Source organism: Urocitellus parryii, chromosome 4, assembly GCF_045843805.1.
Source record: "Urocitellus parryii isolate mUroPar1 chromosome 4, mUroPar1.hap1, whole genome shotgun sequence".
In the NCBI taxonomy this organism is placed as follows: Eukaryota; Metazoa; Chordata; class Mammalia; order Rodentia; family Sciuridae; genus Urocitellus; species Urocitellus parryii.
This window is the reverse complement of record NC_135534.1, coordinates 33,625,019-33,644,014: the sequence shown is the minus strand read 5'-3', so window position 1 is coordinate 33,644,014 and position 18,996 is coordinate 33,625,019. Positions and strand designations below refer to the sequence as shown.

At 36.4% G+C, this 18,996-nt stretch overlaps 1 protein-coding gene across 3 annotated transcripts in view; it reads left to right on the top strand.

Moving 5' to 3' along the window:
* Window positions 1–17,298, top strand: part of Elp4 (elongator acetyltransferase complex subunit 4) — a 231,660-nt gene extending 214,362 nt beyond the window's left edge. For all 3 annotated transcript variants that reach the window (XM_026404399.2, XM_077797494.1, XM_077797493.1), the window contains one exon: window positions 15,427–17,298. In XM_026404399.2, coding sequence (XP_026260184.2) covers window positions 15,427–15,558 — 132 coding nt within the window. In that variant the 3' untranslated portion in view covers window positions 15,559–17,298. The remainder of the gene's footprint in view (window positions 1–15,426) is intronic.
* The last annotated feature ends 1,698 nt before the right edge of the window (window positions 17,299–18,996 follow it).

Below are 18,996 nucleotides of genomic sequence, written 5' to 3'. Positions count from 1 at the left end.
TTTAAAATATAAATCAAACCCAGTTCTTAAACGTGTGAACAATTTTGCTAAAATTGTATTGTGTCTTTCATAATATACCACACTAGAGAGATATTTTATAATCCATCTTAGTAAAGGAGAAAAATAAGCATGAAAGCATAAAGGCAGTAAATTTATTTTTCTGAAAAAGTACTAGTAGTAACTAAAATTAATACTTATTGTAGCTCTAATTGTGTATGTATCTTTGAGCTTTTTTTTCATGTACTACTTTGATTTGTGTAAGATATATATATACATTTATGGTTTCAGGGTTTGGGGAATACACTATGGGTATTAGAGAATCCCTTCAATTGGTGTAAGTTTGGATATTCTTTTGGCTATTAATATGTTCCCATTTTTATTTTTTTCATAGCTGCTCTGATAGCTTTTGAATTGTGATTTTAAAATACAATTAAGGATCTTTTTATGTGAAATGTTAATATTCAGTTACAAAGAAGTCAATTCTAAGATATTTAAGATAGACTATAGATTTAAGTGTAAATACAAAAATAAATATATAAGGATAATTAAAGATACTTATTAGAATTATTCATTTTGAAACAGAACTGTTCACGTTTATAATGTACTCTATAATCTACAGATAGGGTACTTGATGTATTTGCTACAACTGATTTTAAAGCAAACTAATACCTCTTTAGGACATAAGTTATCATAATGAAAAACAGAAGAAAAAATACAAATACTTGACATATTTTTTAAGTAAAAACTCTATTTTTTTCATTATTTGTTAAGTTGTGGAACTTGTCATTAAACTTTAGAAACCATTTAATGATTTTTTTCCCACAAGTCATTTTTCCTTTGCTTTGAAAGTCTCAAGAAATTGTAAGTGTATTTATATTATTGAGGGAATCATAAAGATGTACAGATATGTACCTTTTATTTAACTTTTTCTCTTTAAAACTTAAGAGACTAGTCATTTCCTTTCACTACTTCATTTTGGACTGTAATATCAAATACTGAAAGGAACATTACCAGAGCATACCTGCAGAACCCAGATGAAATGTCACTAGGGTTCCTCCTTGAACCAGAGTGGCCCTTCCAGCTACAGCAAAAACCTGAGACAGGATTTAGCCAATTCGGTTTTTCAGGTCGATTCTTCTACATTTTGAGGCTCTTTCAGACCTCCTTGTAAACAGATTTAGCTCAATAGTAAAGTTAAGTAGTTAGGGGGGCACAGAATCCTCCACGTGTAAAAGCAAATGAGTTTTTAAAGAATAGAAAATAATCTGTATGAGAAATTACTTCTAAATTATCCATGTGGAAATCAAACCTAGCTCTTGTTAACATTTCTATAGAAGCCTGCATTTTGACTAAATCAAACAAATAAACATCCCCCCCTTAAAAAACACCCTAAAAGTAGGCACCGTCATTTCTGTATATACTCACAAATATTTTGTCGTTTTCTGTTTTTCATCAGTATTTTTTTCTTGCTTTATTTGCTTCATTTCCTTTAACTTTATGTTCCATTAATCATGTAGAGGCCTTCTAAGACTGAATTGAATTGATGCTTATTTCTTACCTGTGAAGTCACTTCAACAAAGAGTTACTCTTTGGAGTTATGTCCTCACCTCTAATCTGCATCCCTCAGTTAGAGTGCTCAGCTTTGGCTGCCCCATCACTGCCCTAAGGCATGTGAAGAGAGGGCTCCGGCTTTGCCCAGTCTGTTCATGAGCTCCCTTTGAAACTGTTGAGGAGGGAAGTCTGTGAAGGGGGAGATGGATGTACTGGGTAACTGTGAAACCAGTGAAACCATTTGTAAATCTGCCATAACTTTTAAGAGAAAGTTGGGGCAGGCATTTCCAGGGTTAGCATGCTTTCAGAAATCTTGGATAAATATGGAAATTTTCATTTCATTTCAGAGTGCTCTTATACCAATTTTTTGCTTTCTAAGTTTTACCAAGACTTTAGCAATTAATTAACATACAGACATAAAAGGTCATAAAATATTCATGATGACATTGTCATGTTATGTATTTTTATATATACATATATATGCACACACACATATACACACCCACAAAGTTACACACTTAATATCAATTTGGTTTTAAAAAGTTTAGAGCATATCAAATGCATACCACCTAGTAGAGTATCTGTCCATGAAGAATGAAAAAAATCGTTGTTGTAATTGATCCTTTTCAATTCATTATGAAAGTTTTAACCCAATCAGTATAGAGAAAGCCACATTTTATTTTGTCAAACCAAAAACTTAATTCCTGTCTTTGCATAAAAGCTAACACGAACTGACAAAAATAATAGCATAACCCTCAGCATACATTAAACTGATGAAAGAAATTAGGAATGGCTTGGCAAAGATAAAACATAAAATTAATTTTTGTATTATTTTCTTTTCATTCAAATTCATACCAGGTAGACTTTGTCAAATACCTATAGTAAAGAAGAACTTGTTCATGCATGCACAACAAAATAAAATAAGATTAAAAGCGCCAGGAAATCAGCCTGCTTCAAAAAACCATTAAAGTGTGCCTATCCCTCAAGCTTTACAAATGTGTTAATTGTCGTGTTTCAGTCATGTAAATATGTTTCAGCATAAAGTAACTAAGATTTCCTGTTATAGAAGTGCTCCTATCTGGGGGTATGGGGGTAGGGAGGGACGAAAGAGGACTAAATAACACACTGTAATGAAACCTGCCTTTGGGCAGCACATGCTTCAGTTCTGAATGCCCAGAAATACTTCGCAGACGCTCTAGGCTGCCTAGCAATGGGGATTTTCTAATTCTGGCTAGCTTGACAAAGTAAATACAACTATTGAACATAAGGCAGCTCCTAATAAAAAGCAACAATTCCCCCTTGTAAACACCTACATTTGGACCCATTAAAAATTCTTTCTTCATACCCAGGAACTAGCAGACCCTTAAATGTGGGGGTCTCAAAGTAACTAGAGAGTAGTTGGGAGATTTAGTGCTGTCAGGATGTTTTACATCGCCATTTCCACTGAGCACTTCATACCCCATCTCAGAGCTTTGTAGAGTAATGTTCTGCATACACTGTAGAGCATTATGCAAAGAAACACATTGGCCATTATGCTCTCGGGACTCAGTCGTGTACAGCCAAAAGGAAATCAACTTGTGTTCATATATATGTTATACAGTGTTCAAAAACATATGGTTGCTACACTTCCCAGAGAAATGCTCATCAAAAATTGCCACTCGTGGAAGTTATTTAGTGGACTAACATTAATGTAATAACTCAAGCTATCTGGTAAGTTATTTGATTTAAAAATTTCTTGCTTCCTGCTTTTTCACATTTTAGAATCATCTATTCCATAAACTAAGTATCAGTCAAATCATTACCAGTACCTAATGAGATAGTGGGCCTATTACAGTTCTCAAACTCTTCAGGATTTGAGTCAACCTTGAAATATATGCACACATTTATCTGCTAACAGTTTACTAAGTAGGAAGTATCAGATAATAGTTAGCAACAAACATTGGTTTGAATTCTAATAGAAACAAAGATTGTTACTTTTTGCTACCTCCAGGGTATTTCCATATCATATGCTTTACAAGAAAAAGGAAAGTGGATAAAACAGAATTCTCATGTAATTAGTAGTTTAAATTTGTTTCTAAAGGAGTTTTTTTTCAAGCTCAACATTCAAATCTAAAAACACTGTATGTTCCTAAAATATCTTAGCATTCTTAAGGCACCTGGGGAGTAGTCCCCAAGATGCTGCTTCTAAAATGGTTCCTCACTTATCTCAAGTAGAAAAGGGACTTCCTAGGTAATGCAGGCTTGAAGATCCTATCAGAAAAACAATCCTCAAAGCTTTCCATCTTCTTTCCTTTACTATGATAGTAGCAGCAGGCTCTAGATTTCAAGCATCTTTCCATGTTACCCTGCTGAAACTTCATTCAAATTCTATACACTCTGGAGCTTATCTGCTCCTGTCTGCACTGTGTGTTCCAGAGCCATACAAGCCTTGGGTTAAGCAGCAGTTAGAGACCAGAGAAAAGGCTGCAGATTGAGAGGCCCTGCTATACAATTAAAGAAAGATGAATGGAAGGGAGTTGGCTAAAGAGATACAAGGAGCCCTGTTTAGGAAATGGTATACAATTAGAGAATCACAGGGATAGCAGTGTCCAGATATGACTTCTTCATCCCATTCCTTTATCCCAGAGGAAAAGCTGGAAGTTGGGGGGCACAAAGGAAAGGCATCTTTCACAGTGATTTTACTCTCCAATTTTAGATAACATTCAATAACATTCAAGTTGAATTAATCCAACTATTACCTAAGTGATTTGTTTTCATATCCTACTCATGTTGGAACACTAATGGTAATAAAATGAAGAAAAGAATGAAGGAGAAACTCAAAGAAAAAAAATAAAGAATATTGCCTTTAGTTTGCATAGAAAATAAGAGCCACTTTAAGCAACATTCCCTAGGAACTCTCTAGTTTGTTCCCTGTGGATGTATGAAATGAGGGAGGAGAACAACCTGACTCACCAATATCTTAAATGTCTAAAAATTCAAGAACAGTGAGACTGAAATGTGGTGTGTTCTTGTTTTTACATAGTTCAAAAGATTTCAGTTTATGTTTTAAGAGATGTAAATTCTGCAAATCACTCCCATAAAACTGTTAGTTTCTCCATCATGGACATTTCACACAGGGCTCAACCCCTCCACCGGATTCTTCATGGAGGACAGGCATGAGATTAAGAATCAACACTTGCCACAGAAGGAGGCTGTGAGGGAGAGAGGGTGGGGGACACACTGGATCATTAAGTTGCTAGGATATTTCTTCTGAATCAAAAGAACGCAGGATCTAGAACAGTCAATATACAGAATTGGGAAATTCTGTCTTTAACAGCTGTGCATGTTTATCAGTGGTGATTGTTTTCTGTAATTGAAAATGCCCATGCAAGGGCTGGGAATGGAGTTCAGTGATAGATTGCTTGCCTAACATGTTCCAGGCCCTGGATTTGATTCCCCAGCACTACAAAAAGAAAGAAAAACAAAATGCCCATGTATGACTTGGTAAGGATATGGGCAAGATGGCCCTGTTGTTCACTGAAATAAGTTTCTATCACTTTCCTTGCTGTCCCTTTCCCTTAACAATTAAATCCAAGTCAATCACCAGTTTACAAACCCTACAAGATCTGACACCTGCCTACTAAGCCACACTTCTTAAAGTCTCTTCCTGATTGTCAACTACTCCAGAAAAGCTGGATATATTATTTTTTTCCTGTCCTTCAAATGTTCTAAGTTTATCCTGCCTTGGGTTTTCATAGCCTGAAACTTTTTTCTCCAGGTCTTGTAGGTCTCTTCTCAAATTTTAGGTCTCAGCTCAAATGTACTCCTCAGAAATCCTCCAACTAGCATAGTACCCGCAGCCAATAGCATGTCACCATGTTTTATATCTTCAAAGCATCTCTCACTATCCAGATTGTCTTCTTCATTTGTGTGCTTTCCTACAGTTGTCATTCTCTCCTCGGGTCATGTAAATATTATGTGAGTTCTATGAAAGCAGAGACCTTGTTGTTCACTGGTTTGTCTCTCATGCTTCGAAAAGTTTGAGCACAGACTATTAGGAGCATAGATATTGATGCCAGTTGACCCAGGTTCAATTCATTTGGATACACTGAAGTTGTGACACCACTCCTGCTCTTTTCCCATTGTTTTAGATTTTGTCACGTAGTCCACAGCTACCTGCAAGGGAAGTTTAGAAATGAAGTCTTTATTCATAATGGTCTTGTATTCAAAAGTTCTACTAGAGGGAAAAGGGAAAGTAGAGTGGCTAGAAAGTGCAAAAATCATCTGTGTTAGCAGTTTGTAGCACCTGATTCTGCTGTGTAGAAGAAAATTCCTTGTGTGTTCTTTGGGGGCTGCACATTCATTGGTAGATCAGGTTTGAAGACTTAGGATTACTTTAGGAGTTGAATAATTATAGACTTGTTATCAGGCTTGTGGTTTCTTTGGCAATACAGTTTCCCTCAAGACTTTGCTTCCCTTTAGTTCCACATACAAGCCAAAGAGCTTGTCTAGGCATAGTTCTAGGACTCATTTACAGGAAACAGATACCACCACATTATTTTATAAGAAGGAAAATTTAAAACAGAAAATTTGTAGATTAGTGAAATAATTGGAAGCCCTGGAGGATACTGCCATCAAAGTGACCTCAAGGGAAGTGGCTGCCTCTGCCTCATTCAGAGGAATCAGAAGCCCACAGATATGGCTGCAGACTGTAGACACACATCTCTGTGCCTGCAATCTTGGAGCTCGTAAGTCCTACAGCTGCCACTGCAATTGCTTCTTGACTCCCATGAAGCAAATAACACTTGCAGAAACACTGATCTGGCTTCAACTTCCACAACTGCCTCTCAACTCCCATCAAGTTGTTGACTAATCACTGGCATACCAAATATCAGTGCCAAAAAAAAAAAAAAAAAAAAGAATCCTCTCTTCAACAATGCCAGTTGCAGTAGTTAAAGCAGCAGGAAGACTGCTTCTGCTTCTCCTTCACCCTGTAGTCCTAGTACAGAGGCATCTAATGAGATAAACCTAATTCCCCTTTCCAACCCTCACATGTAAGAAGGCAGTTGGAGTTGGACACCGAGTATCTATTCCCCTTGTCCACTACAACTCTTACATGTAAGGCCTGGGTCTTATTTTCTGCCCTCTCTATTCTACCCTTGCTCCTCTCTTTCATCATATGACTAGCCACCTTGAAGCCATCTAAAATAACAGACTTGAGTGAGAAGAAAACACCCTTAACCCAACTATTTTCTCTGGGCTGCTCCTGTTTCTGGTTAGCCTGTTAAGGAAGGTATTAAGCAATGACTGAGGGGTACAGATATCTTCAGCAATAGTTGCCTGTCCCACTTAAACGGGTTCAGAAACATTTGGGTGTTTTCAGCCCTGTAAGACCTTAAATTACCAAACCTTTGTCAGTTAAGATTGTGAGTTGTAGGTAGACCACTTCTTTTAACAGAGCTGTAATTACTTCCGTCTCTTCTTACAAATTCTGGAATTCCGTCCTGAGTTCACCTCTCTTTTATAAACACCTTTTAATAAAAGTGGCAGGAAGCAACAGACACACCAATATTCTAAATTTCTCCGATATTTCATGTACAGCCACTGATTAGGAAGTGTAAGGTTTACCTTCCAAGTCCTCACAGGCAGATCAAGGATCACCAGCTTTCTATTCTGTACCATCTGACCTCACTCCCTGTCTTCCAACCACTAAGTCACCATGTATTTAAGTCACAGGACTTGAGTGTCCCATATATCAGTTACTAAATTCTGTATAAAGAAGATATAGGCAAGGCTGTTATTATGGAGATCCAAATATGTGTGGCTGAAGTAATATGTATACCTCTCACATAAAGGCCCAATTGGATGACCCAAGGCTCTTTGGGTGGCGGGATAGCATCAGGAGCTCCTACACTCATTCTGTCATTTTTCTCTGCCCTCCTTGAAACATACCTTCCATTTTATGCCCCAAGATGCTGCTTCAGTGTCTACCTTCAAGTCTATATTTCAGTAAGTGGGAAGAGGGAAATTAGGTTAGTCCCTAACATTTGCAGAAACTAGAGCAAGAATGAAAATACTTAATTATTCATAAGTATTTAACAAGTCATTAAATATGTTTATCTCCCTTCCTTTACAAGTATACCTTCTGGAAAAGCCCAATTTAAACTTAGAATCAGGGTTTCACTCTGGAACATAGAAACATGCTGAGAACTGACCTATAGTCTACCTCCTTTCTCTTTCCACTCTTGCCTCCTTCTTACCCTCAAAGGACCACCCAAATATGCTTGTGGACACCCAGGATACATATGCAAACTCTCTCTACGTACTCCTGTAACAACCATCACTTGGCTATTTCTTGGGTCCCAGAGTTGACATACAGGTAACACAGTCCACCCTTGAGGGACGAACCTCAGAAAGAGAACTGTGCAGGCTCTGTACTTATTTGGACAGGGAAATCAGGCCCTGAGTACCCAGCATACATTCATTAAGAAAGGGTACTGGCCATAGGTGCACATTCCTTTAGGTCTGTAATTCCTCATACATGGGAAGGGAATGGCCAATGGAAGGGCAGATCATGGCCCTCTTGCTGAGTTTAATAGCCATAGAAAGGAAAGAGTAAGTAGACGACATCCTCCTGCCTTTACAAAGATTACCTAACATTAAACAAAGCATGTTTGCTCCATGAAGTGACCAGAACTTAATTATTCAGCCTCATCTATTGGCAAGGGAAGCTAGGAAATGTGGCCTTTATTCTTGGAGTCCATGTCCCCACTAATATTCAAAGATTCTTTTACTCTCTGAAAAGGAGAATAGATAATGGGAGTAAACCAGCAATCTCTGCTACAGACACATGCCTTTTCACAAATCACACTTTTGTTTAGACAAGTGAGTTCTTCACAATCTGCTTTCAGAGGGGTGAAAGCAGATTTGGAGGCAAGACAATACTGTCAGTTATAATTGACGGTCAAAATAATTGCACACCTGAGCATTTTTCAATGGGCAGCCAATATACAGTGTTCCAACTCTGAAATTTTGTCTAATTTTCAGATCAATCAGGAAAACCAAATGAATTTTCTTCAATTCAAAGAATATAGTATTATTATGGTATTCATTAAAATAATTTTAATCTTAAACCCTGAGAATTATTGGACCTTAAACAAAAACTTAAACCAGACTCCTGAACATATTTAGCAGAATTTTTTCCAGAATTATTCAGCAACTACCAAATATACACTTGCTGATTTAAAAAAAAAAAAATTATCTGGCATTGTTTACTCTGGTCTACTCTTATGTGAAAATAACACAAAATTCACCAAAATTAGGCAAAAGCATCTTGCATGTTGCAAAATTTTAACCAAATGTGGAATAATTGCAATATAATATTACATTGTAATAATGTAATAATTATGGAGTAGCATAAGTGTAACAAGGTAAAAATATGACAATTATGTAATAGCACATAACATGGATATTTTTACAGGTGAAAACCGCACTCTGAAATCTTGTGAAGAAATAATAGCAATACTGTGATGACAGCTTTTATCAAACCTGCTTCACCTGTCTCCTTCCTTCTATCTTCCTCCCTGTGTTCCTGGATGGAAATTATCTTTCCATTGAGGAAAGGGAAATATTTCTCTCTGCATAGAGCAAGAAAGGCTCTCAACACATTGCTTTGGCTTCTGCCCTCTGGGCTCGTGGGAGCATCAGGTGCACATTTCCTTGGTCAGAAACCAAGAATTGGAGCCCCATGCAGTCAGCTGTAGTTCATCTACTGGTGAATGTTTCTGGTTACTGATCATTTTACTATGGCCTTTCTCAAAACCATGACCTACTACAATAGTCTCCCAATATACCTCTACTCCTTCTTACATAATAAAATTAATTTGTCAAACATTTTTACACTCTTCAAAATATTTCCCATCCTCCCTTGCAGCCAGGGGTGGTTATAACTAAGTTCCAAACATGAGTAGAAGTGATGTGTCCAACTTCCAGGTCTTGCTTTCTTGGCCCATTCTCCTTCTTACCAGCTGAGAGCTAGCAAGAGCATCATGCAGAAGTCGAATGCCTTGTTGACATTGGCAGACCAGTCCTTCCAAATCAGAATTTATTACTTACTTATGGGCTATAAAGTGGGAGAGAATAAACTTCTGCTTTTTTTAAGCTATTTTTGGAAGGGGCAGAAGTGTCTCTGTATTAACTTAGTGTACACTCTAATTCATTCCCTAGCATTCAGAGTAGTTCATAACACAGAATATGGTTACAGAAATCAGTAAATCACCCTGCAGGTGAGGGCATCATGCAGCTGGAAGGCTGGAATGGAGTAGGATGGCATGTCTTTTGTTCATTTGTTTCCTCCGCATTATGTCAAGAGGGGGAATGCTTTTAAATATCAGGTGAAATAACTGCATCTTTTGACATTTCCTTTATTAGTTATTTTGTCAGCTATGGAAACATTTGGAAAAGATGCATTCTTTTAAGAAGATGGGTCCCATTAAAATAATTTAATGGGATCCCAAATAGCCTTATTAATACAGCCATGCACATTCGCACTGGCTCAGAAGCCTGGGATCTGATATGCCCCTTCTCCCTTCCTGCCTTACTAAGTGTTGGGGGGATTGTGAGTCCAGTTTCCTTTGTATTTCTTTACAGGGCTTCAGTTGAGGATAAGGTATACTATATACTCAGATGCCAGCTTACTCATTCAGACCTGGTGGCTAAATCCAATATTGTGTTGCTCATTTTTAATTATGTATAGTTCATTGTATTTATAGATTCATTTCCTTGCCCTATTAAATTTGCTTATTTCTATCCTCTTGTGTCTTATGTATTTTTATGAGCCACCCCAGATCTTTCTCTGGAGCAAGAAGAACTATAAATAAATTAGTGTAGTACTTGATAGTTCACAAAATATTTGTACATCTACTAGTCTTGTGAGGGGACAATTATTCCCTTTGATAGATGGGAACACTGAGGCTTAGACAAATAAATTGACTTGCCCAAGGAAACACTGACAGTGAATGGCACAGGTACATATTAAACTGTCCCTCTCTACATCTGTTTCTAGTGCTCTTGCACCATAATGCTACTTCTCTGTACCAGAGCACCAAACAGGGAGGCAGAAGGACAGTGACTGTCTCTATTAAGGGACCAACATAGAACCTATATAAAATGTGTACAAGTTTTCATTTAAATTATCTATGTTTTAAAGAAAAATGAAAATTATAAGTATTCTGAACTACTAATGCCTATTTCCATGATTCTGAGCAATACAACTTATCACGGAGCATCAAAAAATTTTTAAATAATTAAAACAAATCTCTACTCACCTGCTAAAGGTGAAAATGTACTATATAGATTGTTTTCAGAAAATGAACAGTGCCTGGTGGTTTAGTCTTGGCAAAATATGAAAAATATAAATTGATTAAACTTATTTTAATGGGTATTTACCTGCAATTTGTCTCAAATCCAGGTGTAATCTAGATTCATTATCTTGCCCCTTCTGTCTGGGAACTGTGAGTGCTGAGCACAGGTCTGGCAGGCTGGGAGGAAAAGAATTAGGGAGGGAACTATTGAGCCAGGAAATCCAATTCTGTGTGTCTATAGGATCAGTTTTGTTGCTGACTCAGAAGAAACAAAATGTACGATGGCTAAGCTCAGCAGAGACAGAGAGATAGACAGGCAGGAATTTCAAAGTCCCATTCTCCTTGGTACCCTTTGGAGCCGCAGAGCAAATCACTTTTGCTGCTATTCCTTTGTTATGACTATGGGCCTTCTAATGACCCATGGGTGGCTTTTGACAGGATCCCCCCACTGCAACCTGCGAGAGTATTTGGTATCCATGCTGTTTCCTACCTTGCAGTTTTGAGAGAAAGGAATCTACTGATCCTGTGGGATCACTGTATATCAATCATCCAGGCCTGCAAGGAATCTTGGGAGTGGCCCTGCCTTACCCAGAACCCTTTGCCCACGGAGAAATTATTTTTGACAAGATACTGATGGAAAAAGTAGAAAGGCAGACAGGCAGCTATCCATCTCTCCTGCATCATCAATAGAGTCCTTTCTTCCCAGAATCTGAGAAAAGGAAAATCAAGTGGAAAAAAAAATTCAGCTCAGCATTCGATTTATTTTTGCATGGTCCCTTGCCTGAAGACCCCAGGTATAAAATGAGAATGATGAACATCTTGATTTGATTTATAAGGATGAGAATAATATCATGCATGCATCCTAGTCATTTTTATTATACTCATTTTTATTTAAACGATTATTCATTAAAACCTCAAAGTCCAAAAGTTTATATACCCTGCAGCCTTGCAGTTGTCTCAGAAGGCCACCATGCTGTACAGAGTATCTTGCTGCATGTTTTTTAGAAAACAGTTCTGGGATACAGCAGCATCTGAACATTTATATGTCAAGTGTGTGTGTAAAGGCTTTGGAAGCCTCAAAGGAAAAATCATTGACACACCTGGCAAGCCTGGAACCTGATCCTTCGTTCTTCCTCCCTGCTTCACATCGCACTGACATGGTACACAGGGGGAGGCCCAGAAACAAGGAAAACAAGACCCACTGCTTCAGAATTTAGACTGCAGGGTGACCACACTGAAGTAAGAGTCAACAAAAGCAAGCAAAATCACACATAGATGCACATATTTCCAAGAGCTGTTCTTGGGCTTTTCCTAAGGTCATGAGCATACAACCAGCTTTATGATGTAGTGTTCGCTTAGGAGCAGCTAATCATACCCACCCCCCAAAATCTTAGGCTCAGAAGTTGCACACGAATTCTATGTGACTTTTCTTCAAAGCCATTCAACCTGAAAGATTTCCAAGTGTGTCACATGTCACATTTAGCTACTTTTGCTATGAAGGGCTTTTCAGCCAACTGGCTCAAATTTGTTGCCCGGAAAAGCAGAGGAAGAGAAATGTTTAGCCAGTCAACAGCAAATAGATGAGCTCCTGAAATAAATTTTATTTTTCTAGTCCTCAATAATCTGTACAAGATTCTCCACTTAGATTATCAGAGCAGGATGACACTCCAATCAAATGCATCCTGTAATCTTACAGTTATATTAGCACTACTGTTAGGCAAATCCCCATTCAACATGTCAGAATCCAGTTGATCACTAGACTGAGCTGAGATTTCATCTCCTGAAGACTTTTGTTGCTCCCCTTTCCCTACCATGATTTCTCCTTGTCTCAACTCTTCTTATCTATAACTTGGAGTGCTCACTAATGAGGGGTACCTGTGTGCTTCTTTTATTTGTATTGCTGGATTGTAATGAAAGGAGGCATATAGAAGATGCTCTGTTCACGTGTCCTTTTAGAATGCCCTGCAGATTCTAAATATTTGTCAACTCCACTTGATTTTCTAAAATGCTTAATCACCATCTGAGGGCTGGGGATGTGGCTCAAGCAGTAGCGCGCTCGCCTGGCATGCGTGCGGCCCGGGTTCGATCCTCAGCACCACAAACAAACAAAGATGTTGTGTCCGCCAAGAACTAAAAATAAATAAATATTAAAAAAAAAAAAAAGAGTCTCCTTAATCACCATCTGACATCATCTATGAGGTTCCAAGCATAAGTCAACACAGGCGCAAGAGTGTGTGCGTTTATCCATGTCTTTATGGTAATTTTTTAAGTTACCGATAACCTTCAAATCATGTATGTGTCTTAGTCATTTTTGCTGTATTCATTAGCAGTGACTGCAAGGTCTTAAGGAAACATTAGAACTCAGACATGTAATTAAAGATATTTTTCCCTCCTTCTTTCTCACATGGACATTGATAGAACTAACAGTACAAAGATATATGTAACCTCAGGTTTTAGAGTTACAGTTCCTTTTAGATTCCTGACACATTCATGTTTTTATTTCTGCCTGAAATCTTTTCTGGAACAAAATAGAGCATAAAGAAATGAAAGAATTATCTACAACAAAGAAACAAGCATGTCTTATTTGAAATATTTTTGCGACACACAAAAAAAAGACATTAATTACTTAATAAGCAATGGGCTGAGTGCTAAGGACACAAATGACTAGTCGTTGTATGTGAATGTTAACTATATGAATGTGGCAGCTTTTCTTGACCTGCCTGACCTTTCTGACATCTCTGTTGGCTGTGCATCTGTCTAATAGTGTCTTTCATCCTGAATACATTTGTATTAAAAGGTAAGCCTAGTCAACGTGAAATCAAGGAAGAAATTTTCATAATATATTTTAAATGTTTTAAAATATTTTGATCATTTGCACACAGCTTGTGTTTATATGACAACAAACAAGCCTTTCAACAGAAATAAACTAGCTGGGACATATGCTTGCAGATTGCAATATTTAGACACAAAAGATGGTTCTACCCTTTTCATCTTCCCCTCCTCCCTCTCCCCACCCCCCATATTGAAGGGAGTCTTCCAAATGAAGGGTTTCAGCTAAGTCAGTTCACCTCTAGAAGGGTCTGCTTGGTCATCAGTGGCGAGCCCCATCCTGCCTTACCTTGGTCTCCCACACCCCTTTTGTGCCCCACACAATAGATACAGTCATCTTTTGTAACTGTAGGGGATTGATTCCAGGACTCCTGTGGATACCAAAATCTGGTGATGCTTAAGTCCCTTCTACAAAGTGGCACAGTATTTGCATACAACCTGCACCCATCTTCCTGTATACTTTAAGTCACCTCTAGATTACCTGTAATACCTAATGCAATGTAAACAGGTGTTATACTATTTATATCAGTTAGAGAATAATGACAAAAAAATATCTGTTCATGTTCAGTACAGACCCACAATTTCAAAATATTTTCAAGCTGTAGTTGGTTGAATCCATGATTGTGGAATCCACGTTTCTTCCTTTAAATTTGGATTTTTATTAAACAAATTACAGATTAGGAATGATGATAGGTAAAAGAATTTGATATTCTTTTCAAAACATAAAATATGAATATTTTTCCCTAGTTTCAGGAATTTCTATCATAATGGTCAGTTAGAGGCCTTGCTTAAATCAACCTGTATCGACAGAAAAACAATTGGGATGGGGAGATAATTCAAAACAAAATTACACTTTTGAAAACATGGCCCAACACTGTACATTAAAAAAAACTTACGAAAGCCTGTAATAGATGTTATAGTTGACCTACCTGAGCATATAAAAATTATTGGTCCTCTGATTGGTATCATTTTTTTCCTTATGTCAACATTTGTATGAAAATTTTAAGTTCCTAGAAAAAGTATTAGCCCAGAAATAGAATTATCAGGTCAACTTATAGACAAAGAAAACAAGCATTTGTGGAAACTCATAATTCTTGAGAAGTTATATTTTATTTAAAAAGCATTTTAGAGTCAGGTATGGTGGCACATATCTAATCCCAGTGATTCAGGAGGCTGAGGCAGGAGGATCACAAGTTTGAGGCCAGCCTCAGCAACTTAGCAAAACCTTCTTTCAAAATGAAAATTTTGAAACACTGGAGATGTAGCTCAATGGTAAAGAGCCCCTGGGTTCAATCCCCAGTACCACCCCTCACCAAAAAAAAAAAAAAAAAAAGGCAATTTGGAGTCTGATAAAAACAAGGCCCAAAGGGGAAGGGGGGAGGCCTGCTATTATTTAGGTGATATTTTTCAATGTGTGCATTTATGTAAAGAAAAATCTTAATGCATTTAGATTTGGAATCTGAAAATGTTCCACTAGGATTTTGGTCCAGTTTCTGCAATGGCTATAATTTATAAAAATCTAGTAAGAATAGGATGTGATTATATTGGGCTTCAGTCTGAAGAATTGTTTTAGCAGGAATTTTATATGCAAGACTAAATGCTGATCAACAGAGCATAATATTATATTCTGAAGTATGCTGGCAAAGGCAAAATTTAATTTTTTTTTTTGTTCTTTTTTTCCTTCTCCTGAAATCTTCTGCCATAGCGACTACATTTGCCTCCAGACTTGTCAGACACAGTGAGCCGCTCAAGCAAACAGGATCTGGCAGAATCCGCCAAGCTGCTGGGCCCAGGCTGTGGCATGATGGCCGGAGGCAAGAAGCACCTGGACTTCTAGGGATTCCTCCTTAGTCATTGCATGCAGAATTATATGACACTCTAATTATGATTGCTAATAGCTTATGTAAATATTTTTCTTAATGATTTGACCCTCCAGTTCTTAAAAAACACAGTGAAGATTTCAAAATGGGGCCACCATTCTCCTTTTTCTAACCAACTATTTGCACAGACATAATACAGTACAAATACTTCTATTTTGGAATTTTGTTTTTGCTATGTTCAGAGAAAATAGATCATTTATTTTTAATAAATGGGGGGAAGGTCAAAAAAATCAAAATACAGTGGTCATTAGGGTACTTGTGCTAAGGTACTTAGAATCATGGGAAAGCACATGTTACAGCAGGCAGCATGTGAAACATGAAATTCAAGTTGTATTCAAAAACATTTTGTCTTCTGAAAAAGTCACTTGCCCCAAAAAATGCTAAGGTTTTTTTGTTGTTGTTGGTGGTGGTGGTGTTTTGGTAAGAAAATTTTGTTTGCAAATCTATGAAATAAATTCACATTTATGTATCCTATTATTAAAATGATGAAGACAAAATAATATTTGGGGATTCAGACTCTGTTTAAGATAATTAGTGTGCCATAGTAGTTAATAAATATGAAGAACTTGAATGATAGAAAGAATAGAAAAAGAAGTTGATGGTCTTCTGTTTAATAATCCTAAACAATTGAAATCAGCACTATGAAATGGTGTCAACAGACATAATTCAGGATTGAAATTCAAACTGACAGCTATGGTAATGCTAGGACAGTGGGGGAAACACGTATTGAAGCTTGGTGAGAGATTTTTGCAGTCTAGGTCTGAGACAAAGGGGAAAATGAGACGAAGATTTCCATTGCATCATGTCAACCCTTTGTTAATTATGAACATTGGGTGAATATGTAAATTTTTAACTATAAAAACATGTCTTTTGGGGAATATAGCACTTTGCACCAGTTTTCACATAAAACACAAGGTTTTTTTGAATCATAGTTGCATATTCTCAAAGCTAAATATCATAGATAAAAAGTTAAAACGTAACTTACATATTTAAGTAAAGCATCTCAATTTTTAAAAAGACATTTAACATTCCATTAGGAGAGACTGGATTTCCAAAATACATTTTCAACTATATTAGAATATTTTGAAGCAGTTATAACTAGCATTTTCAAACAGTTTGCTTTTAATATACTGCAAATTATACTTTATTTGCTCTTGACAACATTGTAGAAAACAAAGACTGGGTTTTTAAAACTGTCTAACCAATATGATGAATGTCAGTCACTAAAAAAAAAAACCACTGTAGCATAAACACATACTGTATACAGCTTTTATTCAGAATTAGAATAATTGAATCAATGACAGTGATTTGCCAGGATGTCAAATCTCTCCATCATATCCTGTCACTACCAGTTTATTTTTTGTGATCAAAATCAAAAAGACAACTATTTTGTCACCCGCTATTTCATTAGTACTAAAAAATTGGGTTTATTCTTCTATTTTTTTTAGAATGTCTGGTTTATTTTTTTATCTCTTTTAATTCTAAAGACACAAAATCTTCCCCATTTTCTTTTCAAAATAAAGTTTCAGAATTGATCTGTCAGTTAAAATTAAAGGGCTTTTATATTAAGCAAGGGTGCTTTTAAGATTTAAAGCAATTTCAAAAAATCAATTTAGTCCATACATAATAAATAATGTTATGCAGATATTCCACAAAAGCTTTGCTGTGTCCTTTGAATGCATCATGAACAAAGTGAATAAATTCAAATGAATATTTTAGTCCGGTTATTATTTTAATAACGCTAACCTTTTTCTTACTGTGTTGTGATTCATTTTACACAAACACACAACGGAACAATTACATAGCATTTGACTCTGAAAAGGAAATATGAGGTCATCGAATATGTAAATCGCTTGTCAAAATACTTAATAGGTCATTGATTTACCTCCCTGGTTACCATATCTATAAAATTAATAGCCAATTACTAGTTAATATATGCTTTGCAAATAGGTATATAAGAATTAAATGTGCATATTTGAACCCTTATTTTTAATATACAAGAAACTTTTCAAACTCAATAAAAGTCTATTTTGAATAATAAGAATACATGGGTTTTCCAAAAAAACAGGTCCAAGAGCTTTGATTTTCTGATTCACTGGAAAGGCTTTTAAAAATAAGCCACTAGAGAGTGATGTTTTTGTTTTTCTAAGATAAAAGCCCACTCTAAAAATGTGTTTTCCTTCTTTCCTTAAACATTTCTTTTTTCTTCACTACCCCAGTAACTTACTACATAAAAATATTGGTCTTGAAAAATTTGAATACCTTATAAAATAGATACTCTTAGGGATGTTTTTCAAATATGAACTTGACTCAAAGACATAAATACATAAGAATAATGCCAAATGTAGTATCTGAAATGTCCTTGAATTTTTTAAATGTTTCCAGTATATGAACTTCAAAACCCTGTATGGTGTTCATTTCTTACGCTAGATCTGCCTTTCTTTAACATGAGGTAAATATTTTGACTACTGCAGTCTGCTCAGGTACTGGGGTTCTAAGACCTTCTGAATTCTTTTTAGTAGCCACCAAACAATCCACTTTTCTCTTCTTCTCTTCCATTTATTCTTTATCTCCATCTCCAGGATCTTCAAATACTAACATTAAGCCAAATAAAAATACTTACAAAGGAAGGGTCTCTGCAATCAATTCCTTCTGTATCTTTTAATTTCAACAAATGAGACACATACATACACAAAACAAAAAGGGAATGGGGAAACCCCATTCACTTGTTTCAGCCCACTATTATTGTCATTTCTGAGACATCGTGTTAGTGTTTTGCAAAACATTGTTACCATCAGTAGCATCGAAATTAAGTGATACTAACTCTAAGTAACTTTGAACTTTAAAATGGAGCAGTTTAGTCACCCAGGACCAAGGCAAAAAAAAAAAAAAAAAAAAAAAAAAAAAGATGAGAATAATATATATTTTTGGCTCGGTTAACCAAACATACAAAAAAATGGGGGGAGGGGGCTTTTCTTTTAAGGCCCAGAGCATAAAGAAATGAGCAGGAGCATATCAACACCATCCTAAGATGACATTGACATTCACAGAACAAAGCTGAATCTTAAAATGATACAGAGAAGATAATCTTAGGAAACCTAGTTATGATAAAAAGTAGGAAGAAATGGTTATGTGAGCCATATCAAAAAGCTAGCAGCTTATTAATTAAGAGTTAAGAGGCACAACTTTGGGAGGAAAAAATACACTTGGAAATTTATTACAGTAAAAAGCACATTTCATCTGGAGATATTTAGCTCTAATTCTGTTCACCTGGTTTCCCTAAATCAAATCTGGAGAAAATTTATGGGTGTAGGTATTTTTACTGAGGACATCACAAATACACAGTCATTCTGGAAAATGGTATCAAGACATCCCTGCAGGTTTCCCATTGACAA